This window comes from Rhincodon typus, chromosome 38 (assembly GCF_021869965.1).
Source record: "Rhincodon typus isolate 14 chromosome 38, sRhiTyp1.1, whole genome shotgun sequence".
Lineage (NCBI taxonomy): Eukaryota > Metazoa > Chordata > Chondrichthyes > Orectolobiformes > Rhincodontidae > Rhincodon > Rhincodon typus.
Window position 1 is genome coordinate 7,733,904 of NC_063369.1, and position 22,398 is coordinate 7,756,301.

A 22,398-nucleotide genomic window follows, 5' to 3' on the forward strand; every position below is an offset into this window, starting at 1 on the left:
GATGCCTTGCTTTGGTCCTTGACTGGAAGTCATTGCTCCAATAGGAAACATTTCGCCCTAAAACAGAGTTATGCTACAGCATCAAGTTTCAACTGTTGTGGAACCATTGTCAAGATTTATTTGCTTTTGCCTGTAGTCACCTCTGTTTCTGGAACAAAAAATCCCCCAACTGAAGTCTTTAGTACACAATACACCACCAAGCAGCTAACATACTAACAAAGCCAAGGTGATGCAGAAACAGGTTGGGGAGCACATGCAGACTTGCTATCCATTAAGTTTCCCCTACTGCTATAACGGCACTTGACAGCTCCTTATTACTACTTTATATGGACGCTTTCAATGTAGGAACGTTGGTGCTGCTGCCTTTCAAACAGTCAATCCAGCAGTCTATCCTTTCGGATGGATGCACAAAGGGTGCTACTCAAAATAGGGATATCTGCCTAGTGGCCTGGCCAATATTAAGCCCTCAACTAACACCACTAAACAGATTATGTGCTTCTTGTCATATTGCTGCCAGTGGGAGCTTGCTGTGTACGAATTGGTTGCTGTGCTTTCTACAGCTCAAAACTGCCAACAAAAGGTACCGCTGAAAAGAGACGCATTGCTGATGCTTCTTGTGTTTGACACACTGGGACTAATGCGAGAATGCCAAATCTCAAACCATCACAAGAATTTATACAACAGGAGAAAAGTTTCCATCACTATCTCCATGGCAACATCATGGCCAGTGTCTACTTACAAACGAATCAACACCCTTTTATTCTGTCATAAACTGTTGCGATGGCTTGTGTTGGAGTTGCCCATGGCTGAAGAGAATTGTTAACTGAGAGCGGTTTTCACTGTCAGAATCATGGCCACCAAATAAGATAATGAAGTGCCTCAAAGAAATCTTAGTGAGAGAGAGAAAACTTGTTACTTAGTAAAGTGTAGAATGGAAAGTCAGATCCCACCACAATCAAAGGCTTTATAAGTAATTGCTATTACATATATGTAGGTATACTGAAATTATACGTGCAACTAACAAATTAATGTTACGGAATTTAACTGAATTCATTTAGAACAAATGGCTATAGATAGAAGGGAGAAGCCCCCATCCGTCAGCAGCGGGGGGGGGGGTGTGGTTGTGGAATTGAAGAACGAATGGTGTACATACCAAGGACCTATTGACAAACGGTGTAACAGTTAACCTTGCGAAAGGACACTGGAAACAAACAACATTTTAAGGGGGCAGTTGCAAAATTTTACTTAGTTATTATGACCTCGGGAAAATAAATCATTACAGGTAACAAACAGCATCTACTCAGTATGATGCAGCTGGCAACTGTCTGGGGAACGGCATAACTGTCAGAGGAGAGGTGGCAAGTGTGGATGTCAATGCTGCATTGTAATTATCGTAACGTGGAATGTATAAATATCCTGTACTTTATTGGGAAAGGTAGTGTCCTAGAGACCTCTCCCAAGCTGCGTTAGTAAGGAGCGCTGAATAAAGATTGATTTGTACTACTGAACACAGGACTCAGATGCCTCTTTAAAATCGTCTCTACAGCTTGAATATTGGTATTTTGCAACTGTTCTGATGAATGCAAGATGAAACACTGCAGCAATATGACTACTGCTGAGGAGAGAAGTTCTGTGTTACCAAGATACTTCACCAATTGAAAAGTCATTTTAGACTAAAGACCATGAAAGACACTGTCTTAATACAGATTTTTGCGAAGGGACAGACCTGCCACTAGATGTCTCCACGCCAATTCCCACAGAGATTGCCTTTGCAGTTGTGCTCTGCTTGCTTTTAGTGAAAGATCTATTCTCTAACAAAATATTTAAAGTACGAGAAATGCAATTTTTCACAGTACAGGTGAAGTTAGTGTTTAGAACATGTCTGGGTATCAATTATCTAACAATGGAATTTAATGCACCTTAACAAGAAATCTGAAAAAGTTGAGTGTGGTTGTGACCTGAAAGTTTGGCATAAGTGAAATTGCAAAAAAAATGACATGCTTAGGGATGGATTCTTAATTAATGCTTTGTGCTCCAAAAGCTGCAGTGAATCGCTGGGAGTTAGATGATAAATAGCTTTTAATCCCTGTTGTACAGTAGAATTCAAAGGACAACTCAAAGAGGATTAGTGATGTACTGAAGATTTACAGTACAGACAATGTGCATGATTAGTTGCTGGAAACCTCATCCACTATTTTTGGTGAACAGATGAATCACTGTTCTGTTAATAGGTGCTATTCTCAAGGCTAAGACCAAATAAATAACCAAGTTTAAAACTGGAAATGAGAGATTAACTGACCAAGGACTGCAAATGAAATCTGCTCACATCTTGCGGAAAGTGTTAGGTCAATAAGATTTGAAAATCTCCTAACAATTTGCTGTTGATTCAGGAATAGGAAGAGAACCACATTTACTTGCATGGGGCAATTTGGATATTAACCTGGGGTGAGAGGCCAATGATGGGAATGGAACGCTTCTCCATTTCAGGTGTCCAGTGTGAGCATCAAGCAGAAGCTATCAGTGTTTTTTTTAAAAAAGATTCATTCATGAGATGTGGACATTGCTGACTAGGCCAGCATTGCCCTCAGAAGGTGATTAATGACCTGCATTCTTGACCTGCTGCAGTCCATTTGTAGGTGCATCCACAGTGCTACCAGGAAGCAACTTCCTGGATGTGACACTGAAGGAACAGTAATATATTTCCAAGTCAGGATGGCGACTGGTTTACAGGGAAAATTCCAGATAGCAGCACTTCAGTGCATCTGCTGCCCTTTTCCTTTCTGATGTTGATGGTCACAGGTTTGAAAGCTTCTAATATGCTTTGGTGAGTTGTTGCAGTGCATTTTAGGTGCAGGTTAGGTGGATTGGCCTTTCTAAATTGTCTCGTAGTGTTCAGGGATGTGCAGGCTAGGTGGAATGACCATTGGAAATGCAGGGTTACAAGGATAGAGTTGGGAAGTCAGTGTGGACTTGATGGGCCAAATGGCCTGCTTTCACACTATAGGGATTCTATGACTTGTAAATGAGACACAAGGCTGTTGTGTGGTGGTAGATTCAACTAATGTTTGCATATTTAGTGCCAATCATGCAGGCTGCTTTGTCCTGGATAGTGTCAAGCATCTTGAATGCTGTTGGACTTGCACTCATCGAGGCAAATGGAGATATTCTTTTATATTTCTGACTTGTGCCTTATAGATGGGGGACAGGCATTTGGGAGTCAGGAGGGGATACACTCGCTACAGGATTCCTAGCCTCTGATCTGCTCTTGTAGCCACAGTAATTATACGGATAGTCCAGTTCTGCTTAGTCGATGGTAACCTCCACGATGTTGATGTGGGTTATTCTGTGATGGCAATGTCATCAACTATCAAAGCGTGATGGTTTCATTCTTCTTGAGGACGGTCATTTTCTGGCACCCATGGCAAAAATGTTACTTGCTTCTTGTCATGACAATCCTGGATATTATCCAGATCTTGCTACATTTGGACACAAACTGGGGCATGTTTGGGGAATGAAAGCCGGAACTTGTATGTACATGTGTCACAATGATCATCTGGAGCCTCTGATTTTCCACTCTCTTTGCCAGGGTGTATAGAGACAAATTGTACACCTCCAGTTGTACACCATAAACTAGGAACAGAAATTGCCTGTGGGATAAAGTTACAGCATTTAAAAGACATTTGTATAAGTACATGAATAAGCAGTGTTTGGAGGGATATGGTTCAGGCACAGGCAGGTGGGACTAGTTTAGATTGGAATTATAGTCGGCTGGGACTGGTTGGGCCGAACAGTCTGTTTCTGTGCTATGTGACTCTATGAGAGGTACAGATAGGGCGAATAAACAAGATCTTTTTCCTAGGGCAGGAGCGTCCAAAACTACCGGGCAAAGGTTTAAGGTGAGAGGGGAAAGACTTAAAAAGGAGCCGAGGGGTAACTCTTTCCACACAGTGGGTGGCACATGTATGGAACGAGCTGCCAGAGGAAGTGGTGCAGGCAGGTACAATAACAATATTTAAAAAGCATCCGGATGGGTACACGAATTGGAAGGGTTTAGAGGGATATGTGCCAAATGTTGGCAGATGGGACTAAGTCAGATTGGGATGTCTGGTTGGCGTAGATGAGTTGGACTGAAGGGTCTCTTTCTGTGCTGTATGACTTTTTGACTCTAATCCAGTTAAGTTGCTGCTTTAAACATCTGGACCATCAGGAGAGTGTTGCAGCTAACAGCACTCACAGGTATGAAAGTGCATGAGAAAGAATAACTTGTTTGACTTCAACAGCTTTATTATAAGTGTTAATTTGAGTCAGTCTTGTTCAGTACTAAAATAAAACTGCTAAATCCCATCAGTTGTCTAAAGCTGTTTCACCAACGCCCCAGTCCCAGTTTCTCATTACTTCTAATTCCTACATTTCAACATGGACAACAAGTCAAAATCACTTTGCTGGCTATAGAGTGCTTTTCAGCACTAGAGGTCACAACAGGTACTTCAGAAATGCAAATCCTGCAATCCACACCACCCCTCCAATCTAGATGAATTTGTAGAGGCAGTATACGGGTTGGGGGAGATGGGAGGAAGGCCATAAACACATTCTCATAACAGTCTTCAACCTGCTTCCAATTATGCCAGGCCAGGTTATTACCTACCGCTCGAGTGAGAGGCCCCAGGCAATCACCGTCACATTTTCTGGCAGACCCATCGGGAGCAGCATCTCAGGACGGAAAACCCCAGAATTTCCGACTTCCACCCACTTCTTCAATCCTGGAGAAAGAACATTTCTTTAAATCAGCATGAGACCCTGTGAGCCCTGCAAGTGAACAATTTGAATGAGTATCCAGAGTTGAGAAGAATTCATCAAGGACAAACTAGAAGAAGGGGTGCCACCTAAACCATCCTGCTCATTAAGCTAGAGGATTTGGAATGTGGTTTGGAATGTTTTTGCAAGTATTACACTATCAAAAAGAAAGCTACAAAATCTGTTTTCAGCATGGGACTGGCAGTCAAAGGCAACTTGAAGGAGTGAATGCAATGGGTTAAAAACAAAAACAGTAAGTTTGCTGACAGCAACGATATGACATGTGCAGACTCAGCATGTTCACTGCTGAATTGTGACTGCACATGCGCATACCAAGCATATTTTTAAAAACTAAAATAAAAATTCTGCTTTAACATTTTCTTACCCAATATATGCCAACATTTTTTTTTGTTAGGTAGATGCCATTCTTTGTTTAAATATATTTAATGAGACATATTGCTGCTAATGTACATGCTCATGCTCATGCAAGTGGAGCCAAATAGAAACAAGGTGCTTGAGAAACTCAAGCCTGGTAGCACTTGTGGAGGGAGGGAAGGAAGGAGGAAAGGAGAAGAGTGGGTGTGAGGGAGGGAGGGATGAAAGTAGATGGGAGGGAGGGATGAGAGCGGGAGGGAGTGGGAAGGAGGGAGGAAGGAATGAGAGTGGGAGCGAGTGGGAGGGAGAGAGAGGAGTGGGAGGGAGGGAGGAGAGTGGGAAGGGAAGAGGGAGGGGGAGGAGTTAACATTGAGTCCAATGATATGGGACTTGAAGCATTAACTGTTTATCATGCTTTAGATGGTGCCAATCTGTTGAATTTCTCTAGGAATTTGTTTATCTTTCTGATCAGCAGCATCTGCAGTATTTTGTTGTAATTATATACATGAATTTCCGATTAAACAAACAGGTCATGCAATCATGGATTAAAAAAGCTGACAAAAATATTCAAAACTGAATGAAATCATTAACCTTCCAGTACAATAGTCCTTCTAAGCATTAGGTTGTTGCCATCGGTGATGCAGTCACTTCTTGAGTCAGAAGGCTGCAAGTTCAAGTTACACTACAGATTTGGGCATGTAATCTACCACATTAGGGTAGTAGTAAGGGAGTGCTGCAATGGTGGAGGTGCTGAAGCTCAAATGTTAAACCAAGGCTACAACTGCCTGCCTGTTGAGCCAAATGAAAGTGTCCACAGACAAGTGTTCCCCAAGTGGGCAACTCTCCTAGTATCCACTGCCTATTCTTCCATCGATCAAAAACTGGTTAAGTGTTGTGAATTCATTCACTATTCATGAACTTTGTTGTGCACAATTACAAAAAGGGAATATAAAACACAAGTGGGGATGTTTCATTACAGTTCTATACTGTTTGAGACCATACCTCGAGTATTGTGTATGGTGTTGGTCTCCTTATCTAAGGAAGGATGGAAATGCACTAGAAGCAGTTCAAAGAATATTCACTTGACTCCTACCTGGGATTGGGGTGAGGTGAAGTATCTTATGAGGAAAGGTTGGACAGTTCAGGCTTTTATAAATTTGGGTTTTGAGGTAATTTAATTGAAGAATAATCTGGAGGACTTTGACAGGGTGGCTGCTTACCCTTGTTGGACAGGCTATAGCAAAGGGAGACAGTTTAAAAATAAAGAGTCTCCCATTTAAGACAGATGAAGAGGACTGTTTTTCTTTGAGAGTCACAGGGATGTGGAATTCTCTTCCCCAGAATAGAGGTGGCAAGGTCATTGAACACTTTTAAATACAGAAGTGTAGATAGATTAGGGAATTAAAGGCTATTGGGGAAGTGAAGTTCAGGCCACAATCAATTTAATAGAGCAGGCGAGAAGGGTCTATTCCTGCTTCTAATTCATATTCCCATATGTACAAAATAGCTGTAAGTAACAATGGCAACACTGCCACTGAAGGTTATTAAAGAGTAGGAACCTTGAACTGCTGAAGATCTTCTAGATCAGATCTTCACACTTACCTTCATGATAACTGAAGATCTCCATACTAGGTTCTGTGTAGGGGTTGAAGGCTGGCTTATAACGCAGTTTGGTTATACCTGTCAACAGAAGAAAGACCACGAAGAAAAAAACTCAACTTTTAAAATGAAAACATTTTGAACAAAACATAACATATATTTTTTATCCTTAAACATGAATTTTCAAAAGGAAGATGAGAAACAGAGGGTAGAATCTCATTGTAAAGTGGTTTGGGTACTGGACAAACATTTCAAAGGCTAGGGTCATTGGTCCAAAGAACAAGAGTTCAAATCCCGCATTTGCATTTTGAGAATCAAAAATCAGTTTTAAAAATTAAATTGTAAATAAAAGCTTTTAGAAAAGGTGGCCATTTTCCATGTTGCATCACTGATGTGCTTTGAAGAAGAAAACATGGTGAGTTCCTCAATATACTTGACTTCAGTCGCACATGAAATATTATCAACTAAAGTGCCTTCTGAAGTGTTTCAGCAAATCACTCGCCTTCAAGCTACTTTCAGCTCCCACCATCATCAACCTCTTTGTACATTCAAACCTCCACAGAATGAATACTTTTAAAAAGTATCAATGCTGACACTTCATTTGGGTGTTAAAAAAAGTGTAGATTAAAAGGAGTGATGAAGAGGAGTTACTTAATGCTGACACTGACTTGTATGGCATGAGTGTTAAATTAGTCAGTTGGAGCATCTAGCAATCCCTTCAATTACTAAAATTGAACTTCCTCACTTTGACCTATGCAGCTACACACTCCAAGCTTCCTTTCAATAAAGGTCTTTAGCTTTGGAACAGCAATATACATTTTCATTAAATAGATTCCTAACCTTGCAAAAAAGTTTCTGACTTGTGACACATAATTCCTTCAAAGCTTATAAAGAGACACACTTCAAAATGTATCAGCAGGCATGATTATTTTCTGGATTAAAGTCAGTTACAGGAAAGAACAGAGAAGAACCACATGGAGATAAGGTCTCACCAAGTTTACTGAAGAACTGCTGGAGAACTCCCATCAGATCACCCAGGGTCAGATCATAATCTGCTACGACCCCCTCAATTTGGTGAAACTCTGCCAAGTGAGTAGCATCCAGTGTTTCATTACGGAAGACTCGGTCGATAGAGAAATACTTCACGGGTGTAAACTCTTCCTGCACAGTTAGAATGAAAACTGTTATAGAAAACGTGATCACATTGGAGAGGGGAAGGACAGGAAAGACAGACAGCAGCTTTGGACATAGTGCTTTGCACAGCATGAAGGCCGCACAGCATAATTTTCTTTTGTGCTTCACGTCATTCCCTTCAACCACTACATTAAAAAAATCATGACTGATCTCCAAAAAGATCTATTTAATACCACCTTCTCATAGGTCTCCCAAATGCACATGAACAAATTAACATGAGAGTTCCAAACAGTTAATTCACAACACCCTGCTAACCCAGCACATGAAAAAGAGATCCACATGTCAGGACCTGGGAATGCCAGCAGTCCATGTCAGGGACCATTGACTTCAGTGTTCCACTACATCCATGTGAAAGAATCCCTATACTCTCAAATGCCTGTTAATTGGTTACTTATCTTGACAATATAATTGACAAGCAAGGGTATGGCTTCGTTAAGTATTTGAAACACAGATATACTCCTGATTTGGCTTAAATTAATTTCATTGCTATTTAATTGACTATTTAAAACATTCCCACAACCAAGCTTCAATTTTAATTTTGCAACTTTCTCTAGTGATTTTACCTTTGTCACCATGCCCCTTTAAAAGGCGTAAAATTCATATATTTAAAAATAGTAACAGAAGATGTTCCTGGGCCTGACAGGATCAGCTGTTGGGCCCTAGAATGGGTAGCAATACCAGACTGCCTGCCTTCTCCTGTGGTTGCGTGTGCATGTCTGTGGAGAGGGAGCATGTGGTGTTCAGTGGTACTCTGTGGACCTTCTGAGACTACAGTATATCAAAACCAAAAGTTTTAATTTAAAACTTAGTAGGCCTCCTCTGGATTTTCTTTGATACAGTGTCTCTTTAAACTAAACTAAATTAATCAGAAAGCACTCCTTTAATGTGGATTAATTGGTCTCACCCAAAATAACAAAGATACCAATAAAAATAGTATAATAGGATATTGCTGGGATACCAGGCAATAGTTAGGAAGCCGTGTTGCAAAGCTTACTACATAATGCTTACTTCTTGCCATCTAAGAAACTAATGATTGCTTATCTGTGGTTTTAAAGAAAAAAGGATAAGAATAAAACGTAACTTACTTCTTGGAGCAAAGGTGTGCACTGCACGTGTGCAGTCTGCCAAATTGTGGAAAACAAAAATCACAGATTGTCAAGTTCTCTGGGAACACATTCTCTGTGAACAGCAGGATGCCATCATAGCATCTAGTTTTGTATTTCACCAGCTGGCTAGGGATGGAATTAAACAGTGCCCCACTGTCATTCTGACAAATCTCTCAAAACAATTTGGGGAGGTAGTGAGAGGAGCTCTACCACACATAAAACAGCCCTGTGGGTAGGACATGCTGCCTTAGGCAGGGGAAGCACTACAGGAGCTTGCAGAGCTGGGAGTCCCACATCAAATTTTATAGCGCAGGACATAAGCCAAAAAAAATGGCTACATAATGACAACATTCTCCATCAAATCACCCTCGTGCATATTTTGCATTAACCATCTTCACAAGGTTATGTAGGTGCTTCCATCTGACCACTTTACTGATGGAACCATTACCTTTTACCTCCTCAGCTACAGGACAATAATGAAAAGTCTGTCAATACCTAGTGAAGCAAATAGACTGCATGTCAGGAAATGGCAACACTTCAGGTTAGAAAATGATCTCCATTTTAATATATTGATGTTAAAGTAGCATTTTTAAAAAGTGGCACTCAACCACTAATCTCACTTTGCATATATGCTGTCCCCTTTTCATCCCCATTGATGAACTTAAATACAATTTTACATATGATAGAAGCACGAATGAGTATGAGCAGTACTAAGATCAGACAAACCTGTGCTGATCTTTGACAGCTCTAATAAAGATACTGACAAATTAAAGGTTTGGAGGTTCTGTCTGATTATTTACTTGGGTTAGAAAAAAGCCGAACTATGGACGTGACCTGTGACCCGTGATCCCTGGCCTTGGTACATTTGTCATGAGGCACACTCACTTTAGCACTCGAGAAACTGGGAGGACAGAAATCAAATGGGATCTTGGATTCTCCATCCTGATCACAATCGTAAATTGCAAACACAGAGGGCTCAGGAGAGGACACACATGGAAAAAGTAGCCATCATGGTGAAGCACTGGAGACAATCAACACCTGAGCAGATACTTCCTCAAAGGGGGATAGGAGGAAGAAAATAGTCAACCTCACCTTTTGGGCAAGTTTGTACAGCATTCGTGCACTGACTGCTGTTGTGTGCGTTCGCAAGAGATTCTTCTGTGCTTCCTCAATCTTCCAGTCATATTTGTATCTGGATATGTACACAAATAGTTGCTGAAAACATAAAGAACTAAAGACTGCAACATTTGCATGGCTTTGAATGCAACACACTTGTTTTAGAAATAGTTTTAAAAATGATTCAATCATTCTCTTTCCCACCACTACTGGAGCATGGTGGCAGCAGTGTGAAGCATTGATGTGACACACTACAACAAGGCTCCTTTGACAGCACCTTCCAAACCAAGGTCAGACAAATTGAGTAGGAACACCACTACCTACAAACTTAAGTTACAGACCATCCTGACTTGGAACTAAATCACTCCTCCTGGACTTTGACCCAAGAGATTACAAAGGGATTCTTTAAACTGCAGTGAGCGCAAGTAGACCACTGGACAATTCTGATGATTTACTTGGTTGAAAAAAAAAACGGCCAACTCAACAGCAGACTGTGAGGTTTGATCACGGACAGGGGCTAAACCCACGCTGTGAGGCACAAACCCATCTCTGCATCTGAAAAGCCAAATGCCCATCGTATGTACGCAAAAATGTCTCCCCTCTGTGCACCACCCAACACAAGCCGTGTATGCAAGAATGCCCTGTTTACAAATGCCAGTGCTCCCAACTCCCTCATCCATGCCAGTACACACAAGGCCAATCCTGTGCCCAGCACAGAAAGCCAAAGGCTCTGCACAACCGAATCCAGCCCAGAGTTCTCCCCATCCCTGCTCACCTATGCCCCCCATTTGCCAGTGCACCAACCTCAAATCACCATGACATGCAAACACCCACCCATGCCCTTGTGCACCCTATCCACCTCACACCCAACTTCACCTTCCCCCACAGCAGCACAGCCAATTCCCCCACCAAAGCCATCACACCCAATTTTCTCCTCCCTTGATCAAATGTGCCCACTTCCCTCCTTCATCCTGCATTTAATCATTCTCCCACTCCTATACGTCCCCTCTCTAGGGCACTTTGTCCTCACCTCTGCTCTCAATCCTGCCCCTATCCCAACGTAGCCAACCACATCATCTACATAAACATAACTCACTCCAAACACATAGGTCAGTCTGCAGAGAGAACAGACAAATTTAATATTAGAGTCTGTCATCAGGCAGTTCCTGAAATTTAAACATCTTCTCCTCAAGATGCCAAACGACTGTGCCTTTATCTGACCACCACAAGCTGCAAGACAGCCAAACTTCTTCAAAAACGTGTTCATTGTAACGTGGGAAACATGGCAGCCAATCTGCTTACCACAAACTTCCACAAAAGGCAAAGTGATGGAACGTATAGTTTATTTTCAGTGGTATTGGTTGATATGTGAACAAATCCAAATATAAAAAGCTCGTTACTGTACATTATTCCTGAACAACACTGCACAAAGACAAATAGAACTTGCATCTACCAAGTTAGCTGAAGTGATTAGTGCAGACTTACCCCAGGGATCCATATCCGCCCTCTGAATGAACTTTCTTCACTCTTTCAAGGTAATCCATTGGAAATTTTGTTGCAGTGGCTGGCTCTGGGTGTGGTTAAAAAGGGGAAAAAGCAGGGATACTTAAAATTCCAAAAATAAAAGTTATTATTTTGCAGTGCAGCACAACCTGTGGATGTAGTTCACATCACTCCCTCCCTTATACCACTAGTGTCGGGACATTCTGTATACAGGAGTGCAAAATATATTGGTGTTGAAATAAACAATTAAAAGGAGGTTGGCATTTATTTGACACAACATTGCACATGTCTCTAAAAGTAATTGCAATCTAATTATTAAGTGCAATTGCTGTTCAGGAAGTAAATAGAAGCACAACAAACTGAATAGCTAGAAAATCTGTTCTTGGAGGAACATTGACATAGAGGTGTGGGCAGGAGGGAGGTGTGCACCTACGCAAAGCAAAGAGGTCCAATAGGCGATCAGCTTTTATTAAAACAGTAAAAAGTTAAGCAACTCTCTAGTGCCTTGTGGTTATGGATTAGAGAAACAAGGTTTGGGGCAGTAGCTCCATGCAACCCTTAATGGGGTGAACAGAGACAGCACAATTGTGAGATGAAGAAAAATGAAAATCGGTGGATTGATCAAGGCAATACTGAGTAACCATACCTATTGAAAAATACCATAACTGCCCCCTCCATCCTGAACCACATTCCGATTTTGCTCCTTTTCTCCTCCTGTCTGAACCCATGGTTTCACAAATGCAGAAAGGTCAACCAAATGATCATAATTAACAGGTAGGCAGAGTCAACGATCGTTAACAAACAACACAGCCAATACTGAATATTATAGCTGAGCGCAGACTTGTCCTCACTCCACTCCCACAGAATAATGTGAACCAGATAGAGAAACTCTTCCCTTCCCTGCTATTCTGAGACCTACCAGTCATCTCCTGCAGAAGCCAATGGTTCCTTCCTGATCAGTTCAATCTGTTCTTTTCCATCTCAGTTCTGAAGAAGAGACATGCTGAGCTGACACATTAACACTGCTTCTCTCCCAACTTATGTGGCTGGGCCTGCTGAGTATTTCCAGTATTTTTGGTTTTTGTTTCCCTTTGACTCAGTACTGGGTCAGGCCAGCAGCTTTATAAAGGCGGTGTTTTAATTCACTCAACTACTGTGCCACATCCAAATCACCAAAAGCAAGATTTAGAGTACATACCAGATAGGAAGAAGGTGTCGTGTTGGTCTCGGGCTGGGTGTTGCTGAGGTTGAAAGAGGGAGTCAAAGTTCCAGAATGAGCTCTCAATGAAGTTATTGGTTGGCATCTCTGTGAAACTGAAAAGATTCAAAAACTTTTAATAAACATCCTTTATGGTATGACAGCAGTTGTTCCAGATAGCTCATTACTAGGGAGGGCAGGTGGCAGGGAGGCACAAGTATAGAGAGAAGTGAAATGAAAATTCAGTAAGAGATAAAGGCAATATTGGATAACCATCATTACTGAAAATTATTCTTTCCCCTTTGAACTCCATTCCAAATTTGCTCCTTTCCTTTTGTCAACCAGACCTCAGTTTCCCAAATGCAGAAATACCGACTAAATGATCATTAACATTTTTCCCCCTCATTATTACGCTCTGTCAAGAGAAACTCTAATAAAATTATACAAAGAGCTGAGCCAATTTTGTAGAGCCACCACTATATAAAGGAGGAACAAATGGTCTCTTTCGGTGCTGTATCATTCTATACTCACTATAAAATGGTCTATGACAAATATCCTTCATATTTCATTCCTTAATTACAACTGAATAAGCAGTGCTCTTGTAACAAGCAACATTGGCAGTACTAGCAGATGGATCACTTTAGACGGTTGAGGAAATAACCTCACTTACCCCATTTCCAGAAATATCTGTCGGAATTGTGTTCGGACTTTCATCAAGGGGTGCAGGTGGCCGCATTCTGGAACGATACCCATTGCGTCAAAGTTGTACGGCTTGAACTTCTTCTCTTTCCAAGATCCACTGTCAACAAAATTTCACAGGGGCACATCTTAGAGACCACAGTGCTGCCTTCAGCAAAAGTAACACCAAAAAAAAAAGACAGCTGATCCGCCAAGCAGGATTAACCTTATCTGGGGCAAATTGTGACTTAATTTGAGTTGTATAACGGGTACAAGGATTAGTAAATATTTCTCGTTCAAAATAGGAATGAAATTTCTGTTAAGGTGAAACAGCAAGTTGCTAAAATTGCACTGTGAAAAGGAATCACAAATTCAGACTGCTACTTGTAAGTATATTAGGTGTTGTGGTACAGAGCCATTCAAAGCAGGACAGTTGTAATTTCAATGCCCATTTTGTGAAGCCAGATGATCTCCCAACACCAAATGGAATCTTATCAACACTAGGAGGAGGGGAACAAATAAAATCATTCAATTCTGTTCCCCAACTGCTGTTCGCTGAAGCAGTGTGCTTGCACGCCACTCATGCAAACAGCACCAGGCTCAACTGCAAGACCTTTTTACACTCGAACATCACCAAGACAATCACCACCCCAGTGCAAAGTCACTCTGACCATATGCTGAAGTCCACTTGCATTCCACAGACCAAATTCCAACAAAGGTTATTGCTGCAGATTCTTGGGGAAGAGATGAAAACAGCTGGACAAAAAAAATGCTCCAGTGTTGGTTAATAATGCAAGTTGTGTAATTGTTTAGTTGGGGTCTCCTATTCTTTAGCTGTTGGGCTGCAATGGGACTGAGGTGACACCATGCCACAATATGGGACATGACTGATCTTAGGTTGCTGTTTATGCCACAATGCATTGGACATTAACTACTGCCACTTTCTTGACGGTTTGTATTAATTGGTTCTAGCATCTTACTTGGCTATCATCTCCGGGGTAAGTTCAGTATCCTGCTTAACCACTGTGGTGCTGAATGAGCTTCCTTTGGTGATCCAGTAGGTCTTCACGGTCCTGTAGAAAAGCAGAGCTAAAGTCAATTTCAGTGACTTTCATTCCTTGTGGTTCTGCCCATGACTCACTTTGACTTTCCAGTTCTCAGCGTAGTGACTTAAATTGAGACACAAGCTGGTGGCATTTTTGGTCTTTACCTGATTTCATTCTGAACCTAACTCCCAAATATCAAAGGAATTACATTGTGTTTATATAGTGCATTTCACTGAAGCACTTTGAGACATCCAAAGGTCGTGAAAGTGCTTTACAGCTAATTGAATATTTTTGAAGTGTAGTCAATGCAAGAATTGCAGGAAACTACTTTACATACAGAAAGCTCCCTCAAACAGCAATGTGATAATGCCTAGATCAACGGTTCTTTCAGAGACGTTGACTGAAGAATAAACATTGGTTAGAACATCTGGGAAACTCCCTGCCCTCTGGAAATTATGCGGTGGGACCTTTTACCTCCAGCACAGACATCAGTTGGAAACCTTAACTCTCAACCAACAAGCAGTAGCTCCAAGCGTCAGCCCTAGGTTATGGTATTGCTGAAGTGGGACTTGAACACAAAGTTGCTACTGAAGAGGCTACAGTGTCACCATTAAAGCAGCCCAATTTGATTGACATCTCAGCTTGCCTTCCTGTCTGGTGATAAGGGGGTGGTTTGGCAGGTCTTTGGGCAGCTACTTGCTGCATAGCATTGTACAGGGCTGTGTAAAGGTTCTCACTGGACCTATAGGACCAAATGCTGTCAGTAGTGGCAAGACAATACTGTAGTGGTAAAGTCACTGATGCTCCTAGGACATGGGTCCTGCGATGGCAGGTGGTTGGCTTGCAGTTCAATGACTCAAACTGGCAATGAAAGCTATTCTTAGTGATGATAATTATGACAACTATCATTGATCGTTGTAAAAGACCCATCTGTCCAACATATTACAAACCCCACTAATATCCTTTAGAGAAGAAAATCTGCTGTCATTACTTGGTCTAGACTAAATGTGACTCCAGACCCACAGCAATGTGACTAATTCTTAAGTGTCCTTGATAGCAGTTAGAAATTCACAATAAATACTAGCCCTGGAGGCATTGGCCACATTTGATAAAATAAACCAAAACTGGTACACCTTGGAGATGTACTTATTATGAAAGAGTTGTAGTTACACCCCTTTGTTTGGTACAAAGTAACCTTAGAGTGGCCTTAAAGGCTAGCAATAAGTGAAATTAATCACAAAAAAATGCAATATTCTTCATTTGTCAGCTCCTATAGCTCTCAGCACAAGTGACAGAACTGTTCAAAATGGCACAATAATGCTGAGTACACATTCTGAAAACCAACAGACTCGGACTTGGTAACTGTGGCCGTTTATTAATGAACAAGTTAAAGATAAGAAAATGTGTTCATACATGATAAGGGAGTAATCAGAATGGAAGCAAGGGATTGAGAAAGAAGGATATTAGGCAACTGCGACAGGTCAAAATTCTCAGTACCATGCTGATAGGGAGAAGTCAGAAAAGAAGTGCAAACCATTCAAGATTCAAACAGGTTTGATATGGAAAACGGTCACGAAAAAGTTAAAAAGTCTTTACGATTACTTCTAATAAATATTTACCTGGTCAGCTAAATATGAGCAACATTATTTCTTCAGACAAAAGATACCAAGTAAAACTGCTGACTTTATCACCAAAAGAGGTCCTAGAGAAGCTATGAACTCAGTTTAATTTAACAGTCAGCTAGAAAGTGAAGTTCAAATGAGCAGATGCATTTGTAGCTCCAAGTGAGCAGTAATGCTGGGAAGTGGGGTGTGGGCGGAGGCTGTAAGGTGTCACAGCACTGTAGGAAGTTTAAAAAAATTCCCAGAACCTTTAATAGACCACTTGAGCACATTAAAATACAGCTTTAAACTAGGTGAGAGTCATACAATGTGCACCTTGGGCTTAGATCAGGGCAGATGGCTGCTTCAGACACTTGGCTTCACTGTGGTTAGATTTCAGAACTGCTACTGTATTTCAATGGACTGTTGAAACCTGTGTTGTTGAACTACAATGGTGGGTATTCCTCCACTAAAATGTAGATTTAAGTTTTCAAGATATTAACATGAAAAGACAGGGTAGATAAAGATAAATTATTTTCACGGGTTGGGGATTCTAGAACTAGGGGATGATCCACAAGTTAGGGATTGTTCAGGAGAGATGTTAGGAAGCATTTTTGCACATGAAGGATGGTAGAAGTTTGTAACTCTCTTCCACAAAGGGCAGTGGATGCTGAATCAGTTGCTAATTTTAAATATGAAACAGAAAAATATTTGTTAAAACAAAGGCATTAAGGGATACAGGTAGAAGGCAGTTAGGCCACAGATCAGCCATGATCTCAATGAATGGTAGAACAAGCTAGAGGGGCTAGATGGCCTACTCCTGTTCCTACATTCCTTATGTATTTATGACTTCAAGTATCAGCGGTACAATATAGTAAAGCTACACAGTACTCACTGCCATCCACAGAAAATAACTTGCAATTACAATTTCTTTCTGCATAGCAAGGCGCTCAATCTTTCTCATTATTCCTCTGGTCTTGCTGGGCAGCACACCCCTGCAGGCTAAGTTACACTGATACTTCCCTTTCCATCATCCCTCTGTACTAGCCTCCGCATCCTCCCTCCCAACTTAGCATTGCTATCATGGGGAAGGGGAAAACAGAGTTCTACACAAATCCGCCCACACTCGGAAGGAGCTTGTCACTGATAGATAAAGCAAAGGTGCATTTTCTCACACCATGACCCTGATGCCTCCTGTGGTCAAACAGTGCGCTGGCGCTTGAAGGGAAGACATAAACTGTGCCTCATGGCACAGAATGAATGACCAAAGACACCAAGATGTGAAAGGCTTGGAAGACTTACACCTCACTGAGCAGCTTTCTCTTTTTTAATTCGTTCTTCTCCTTATCATCCAGTTTGCTGTCCTTCCCCTGTTGGACCAGCAGCAACTTGTTTTTGACAGCATCTTCAATGCAATCAGTCTATCAGAGGAAAGCAAGTTAAATGACTATTAGATATCAGGAAAACAGCGGAATCTTTCATGTGAATTCTCTGCATTACGTGATGGCAAATTTCACAAGCTTGTTTGTCGGAAGAAATCATCTCAGGTACTCAATTTAATAGGAAGTGTAGTTAAGACGCTTACAATTAACACCTTTGAAAAGGAACTTAAAGGAACAGCTGGTGTGTCAGGAGATGGATGGTTATACAGTCACGTCTGAATGGGACAGATTGAAGTGTGGCCTCAAAAGTAAATATGAAAACTTGTTTGGTTGTGAGGGGACAGAGGCACTGGCTGTACTCATCATTACAGACTGCAATAACAGTAGGCTTGATGGCTGAAGTCCTTTTCCTTTCAGTCCAAACTTCAGTGTTCAGAAGAACTGGGTGTGCTGCAATGAAGCCCCTTCACCTTCTTACATTTAACTAGTTTTCATGGAGTACCCCTCCCAACTGATGGGGAAAACATCTGTCCTCCGCTCAATTCCCCTACAGCAGGCACAAGCAGTGAGCACGACAGGGAATGAACCATGCTGGAAATCCACTGTACAGATCTCATCTCAACAACTTTGTTGCAAATTCAATCACTATTTTCCAAACTAGGTGCTGCATATGGCATGAAAAGCAACATTCAGTATACAAGTTCAAAATTACCATGAATATTTAATAAAAATACTTAACACTGTTCATGCAAATTCCCTAATGGAGGAATTAACCAACCCAACGTATTTTGAATTGATTAAAAAACAATTGGCAAAGGTAATAATATTTGTAAATTGGAGTTTCACTGTTTAACTTTTCCATAAGTACGGATGCTACTTTGGAAAATCTCAATACATACATTTCCCCTGTGCATGTATTTGTCATTCTGTCATGCAACACTGCTAAAAAGAGGCAGCAAACATGAACAAAACTGCAAATAACTTGACCACTGCTGTTGTGTTAAGTGCACTAACAATCAAATTGCTAAAGGCCTTGGTTCAATCAGAAATCTGTTCTTGAATTAGCTAATATAGGACTGAGGGAAGAGTATCTCTGACAAGCTAAGTCCCACAGTTATGCACTGAAGCATCAACCCACATTCTGCACTAAAGGCTTGAACAAGGTTCCAACTCAACTGCCCAACTCAGTGGTGAGCTGAGTCTGACTAGGTAGAAATGAAGTACGTGAATTAATAAACTGCTTGAAAGCCCTCAAGTTAAATGGTCACAGTGTTTAAGCTGTTGTGCTTCTGGGCCTGGCCAAAGTGGCCACAAACAGGTCAAGACAGCACGCATTGAGCAGGAATTTCAGCCCAACTGCCCAGCCCTCTTTTACTGCTATGTCCAAGCCCAGTATCCTTGCAGCACTGAGTGTTCACTGGAACTAAAAAAGTCAAAACTTGCATCTGAATTTTGTTAAGTTAAATTTGAATATTTGACTTTGTTGCAGTGCCCCTTTAAGGAGCTGACACCCTTTAATTTCATCTAATTTGATTTTAAAAATAGGGTTCTATGTAAGGATGCAAACCCAAATGTTTAATCTGCTCTTTCCACAGATACTGCCAGACCTGCTGAGTTTCTCCAGTCCTTTGTTTTTATTTCATAAACAAGCAGATCAGTCAGTACTTGTGACTAGTATGAATGGGAAAGAATGAATGACCAAGAGAAAGTCGGCACATTCCCATGTAGACATCACAGAAATATCTTCAACTGAAATAAAACTATTGAACTAAATTAAAGCAGACAGGTTAATGTGCCCACAAGCAAAAACAAAAATTTCTGAGAAATTCAGTAGGTCTGGCAGCATCTGTGGACAGAAAGCAGTTAACAGTTCTGAAGAAGAGTCTCTGGACCTGAAACATTGACTCTCTTTCTCTGTCCACAGATGCTTCCAGACTTGCTGAGTTTCTCCAGCAATTTCTGTTTTTGTTGCTTATTTCCAACACCCACAGTCCTTTGTGTTTGTTTTTAGGTTAATGTACCCACTGAACATTGTTGACAACTTTTGATTTCAACACTCAAGCTGTTTTGCGTGCCCATGCATCTGTATGCATGTGCATGTTGGGGGCTGTACAGTGATGGCAAAACCCATTTCTCAAAACAAGCCTATCAACTTTGGACGATTAAATCTGATAGCTCTACATGCATTATAAGAGTGAAGTTACACAGACACTAGGGAATTTGCGACCACCTACAGCCTTAAAGATGCGAGGTCCTCCTTCGGCATTCTTGTCTATGCGTATCCATTTACTGGACATGGCCTTGTTGAATCCCACTTTTCCACTTGGGAGTTTCTATTAAAAATGAAAAAAAGGTCCATTTTTTGAAAGCAGCATTTCATCCTTTAAGATGCAGACTGTAGAAATGCAAATTTAATGATGTTTAATAATGGAAACAGAGTGACTGGGAGTCCCTCATGGCAGGGTTAAGACTTCTTAAATTAATCAGCATGCCACTGCAACATGCTCACCATCAGGTCACTCTGTGTAATTCCATTTGGTGGAATAGCATCAAAAACCCGAGCTTCATGACTGCCTTTCTCCACAATCTCTTTCCCTTCATCAGTCAGCTCCCAACGCTTGCTGGATCGCAGTTCAGCCTCAATCACCTGCAATAAAAGAGAGAAAGAAAGAAACAGAGCATGAGCTTTACTCAGCAGGAACATGTTAATGGGCATGACATAGTTATGCAACTGGGCAAGTAATCCAGAGGTTTGGACACATAAAACATGAGCTCTAGTTATGTGGCAACAAGATTCCTATCCTTCTTCATTAACCTATGACCCTGTTGTGGAATGCGTATGTACGTAGTCTGGAAAGGTCATGCCAAAATGCCCTCTGCAGCTGAATAGCTCAATACGAATTCAGCCTATCGGTGACCCAATGCTGAGCAAGTACCTTTACCACACAAACTTCAATTGTCCCAAATCAAAAGGTGGATAAATAATTTGGGGCAAGTAATAATTTGTAAAATCACCTCGAACCAGTGAATATTTTTAAATAAGGCCCAGTTTCTCTTGAATTTCCAACATGATTTCTCCAACAAACAAAAGCTAGGGGAGGCCCCCACGTGTAATTTTGGTCTGCCATCTGGCAGCCCAGATGGTTAAGTCATCTAGTGTCCATTTGAACAGGTTAGCCCACCATTATCTATCTGCCCAGCTGAGTCAACCCACTCTCAGACAGTACACCTGGCTAGACAGGTCCACCCACTGTCTGGATGGGATGAACTGCCACCTATCTGTCTGGACGGGCTGGGAGGAGAGAAGTCTGTGTGCTGGAATTATTATAGATATTTTCTAATCAATTTATATGCCATGAAGAATCACAGAAGACGCAATGTAATTTTTAAAAATTTATTCATTTGTGGGTTGTGGGCATCACTGGCTGGCCAGCATTTCTTACCTATCCCTAGTTGCCATCGAGAAGGTGGTGGTGAGCTTCTTTCTTGAACCGCTGCAATCCACCTGCTGTAGGTTGCCCCACAATGCTATTAGGGAGGGAATTCCAGGATTTTGCCTTAGCGACTTTGAAGGAATGGCGATAGATTTCCAAGTCAGGATGGGGAGTGGCTTGGAGGGGAATTTGAAAGTGGTGGTATTCCCATATGTCTGCTGCCCTGTCCCTCCAGATGGAAGTGGTCATGGCTTTGGAAGGTGCTGTCTGAGGATCTTTGCTGAATTTCTGCAGTGCATCTTGTAGACAGTACTCACTGCTCCTACTGAGCGTTGGTGGTGGAGGGAGTGGCTGCTAGTGGATGTAGTGCCAATCAAGTGGGCTGCTTTGTCCTGGATGGTGTCAGGCTACTTGAGTGTTGTTGGGGCTGCACTCATCTAGGCAAGCAGGGAGTATTCCACCACACTACTGACTTGTGCCTTGTAGGCTTTCAGGTGTCAGGAGGTGAGTTACTTGCCACAGCATTCCTAGCCTCTAACCTGCTTTTGTAGCCACTACATCTATGTGGTGAGTCCAGTTGAGTTTCTGATCAATGATAACTCCCAGGATGTTGATAGTTGGGGATTCAGTCATCGTAACGCCAGTGAATGTGAAGGGGTGATAGTCATCGCATTTGTGTGGCATGAATGTCACTTGCCACTTGTCAGCCCAAGTCTGGATATTGTCCAGATCTTGCTGCATTTGGACATGGACTGCTTCAGTGTCTGAGGAGTCGCAAATGGGGCTGAACATTGTGCAGTCATGGCGAACATCCCCACTTCAGACCTTATGATGGAGGGAAGGTCACTGATGAAGCAGCTGGAGATGGATGGGCCTAGAACGCTATACTCTACAACAAAACAAAGAACTGCAGATACTGGAGATCTGAAACACAAAAACAGAAATTGCCAGAGAAACTCAGCAGATTTGACAGCATCAGGAGGGAGAAAACAGAGCTAATGTTTTGAGTCAGTCACCCTGCATCAGAACAGGACTCCAGTTTTTGTGTTTAATGTTAATTCTGTCTCTTTCCCTTCACAGATGCTGCCAATCCTGCTGAACTTCTACAACATTTTTTTCCTTTTTATTTCAGATTTCCAGCACTGGCAGTATTCTGCTTTTATATAGGCTCAGGCTGGTTGTCCAAGCACAGGAGAAGTCTTTGTGCCTGTCCAAGTGTCTCTATCCCTCTGGTTTGCCCATGAATTGATGGCGAGCAGTCTAACACCAACGCTTCCTTCCCATCACGACATTCAACCCTCACACACCCATCACCTCATACCCAACACTCCCCTAAAATCTCATTCCCCATCTACCCCTCCCTCACAGCCAC

The 22,398-nt window shown here is 41.7% G+C and overlaps 1 protein-coding gene across 1 annotated transcript in view; it reads right to left on the reverse strand.

Annotated features, from left to right (window-relative positions):
• Positions 1–22,398, reverse strand: part of farsa (phenylalanyl-tRNA synthetase subunit alpha) — a 43,664-nt gene that overhangs the window by 3,147 nt on the left and 18,119 nt on the right. Inside the window, exons 2-12 of the mRNA XM_048617812.1 lie at positions 20,102–20,239; positions 19,827–19,925; positions 17,513–17,631; positions 14,544–14,636; positions 13,556–13,684; positions 12,886–13,001; positions 11,670–11,754; positions 10,161–10,260; positions 7,761–7,929; positions 6,772–6,849; positions 4,646–4,760 (exon numbers count right to left, since the gene is read on the reverse strand). Coding sequence (XP_048473769.1) covers positions 4,646–4,760; positions 6,772–6,849; positions 7,761–7,929; positions 10,161–10,260; positions 11,670–11,754; positions 12,886–13,001; positions 13,556–13,684; positions 14,544–14,636; positions 17,513–17,631; positions 19,827–19,925; positions 20,102–20,239 — 1,241 coding nt within the window. The remainder of the gene's footprint in view (positions 1–4,645; positions 4,761–6,771; positions 6,850–7,760; positions 7,930–10,160; positions 10,261–11,669; positions 11,755–12,885; positions 13,002–13,555; positions 13,685–14,543; positions 14,637–17,512; positions 17,632–19,826; positions 19,926–20,101; positions 20,240–22,398) is intronic.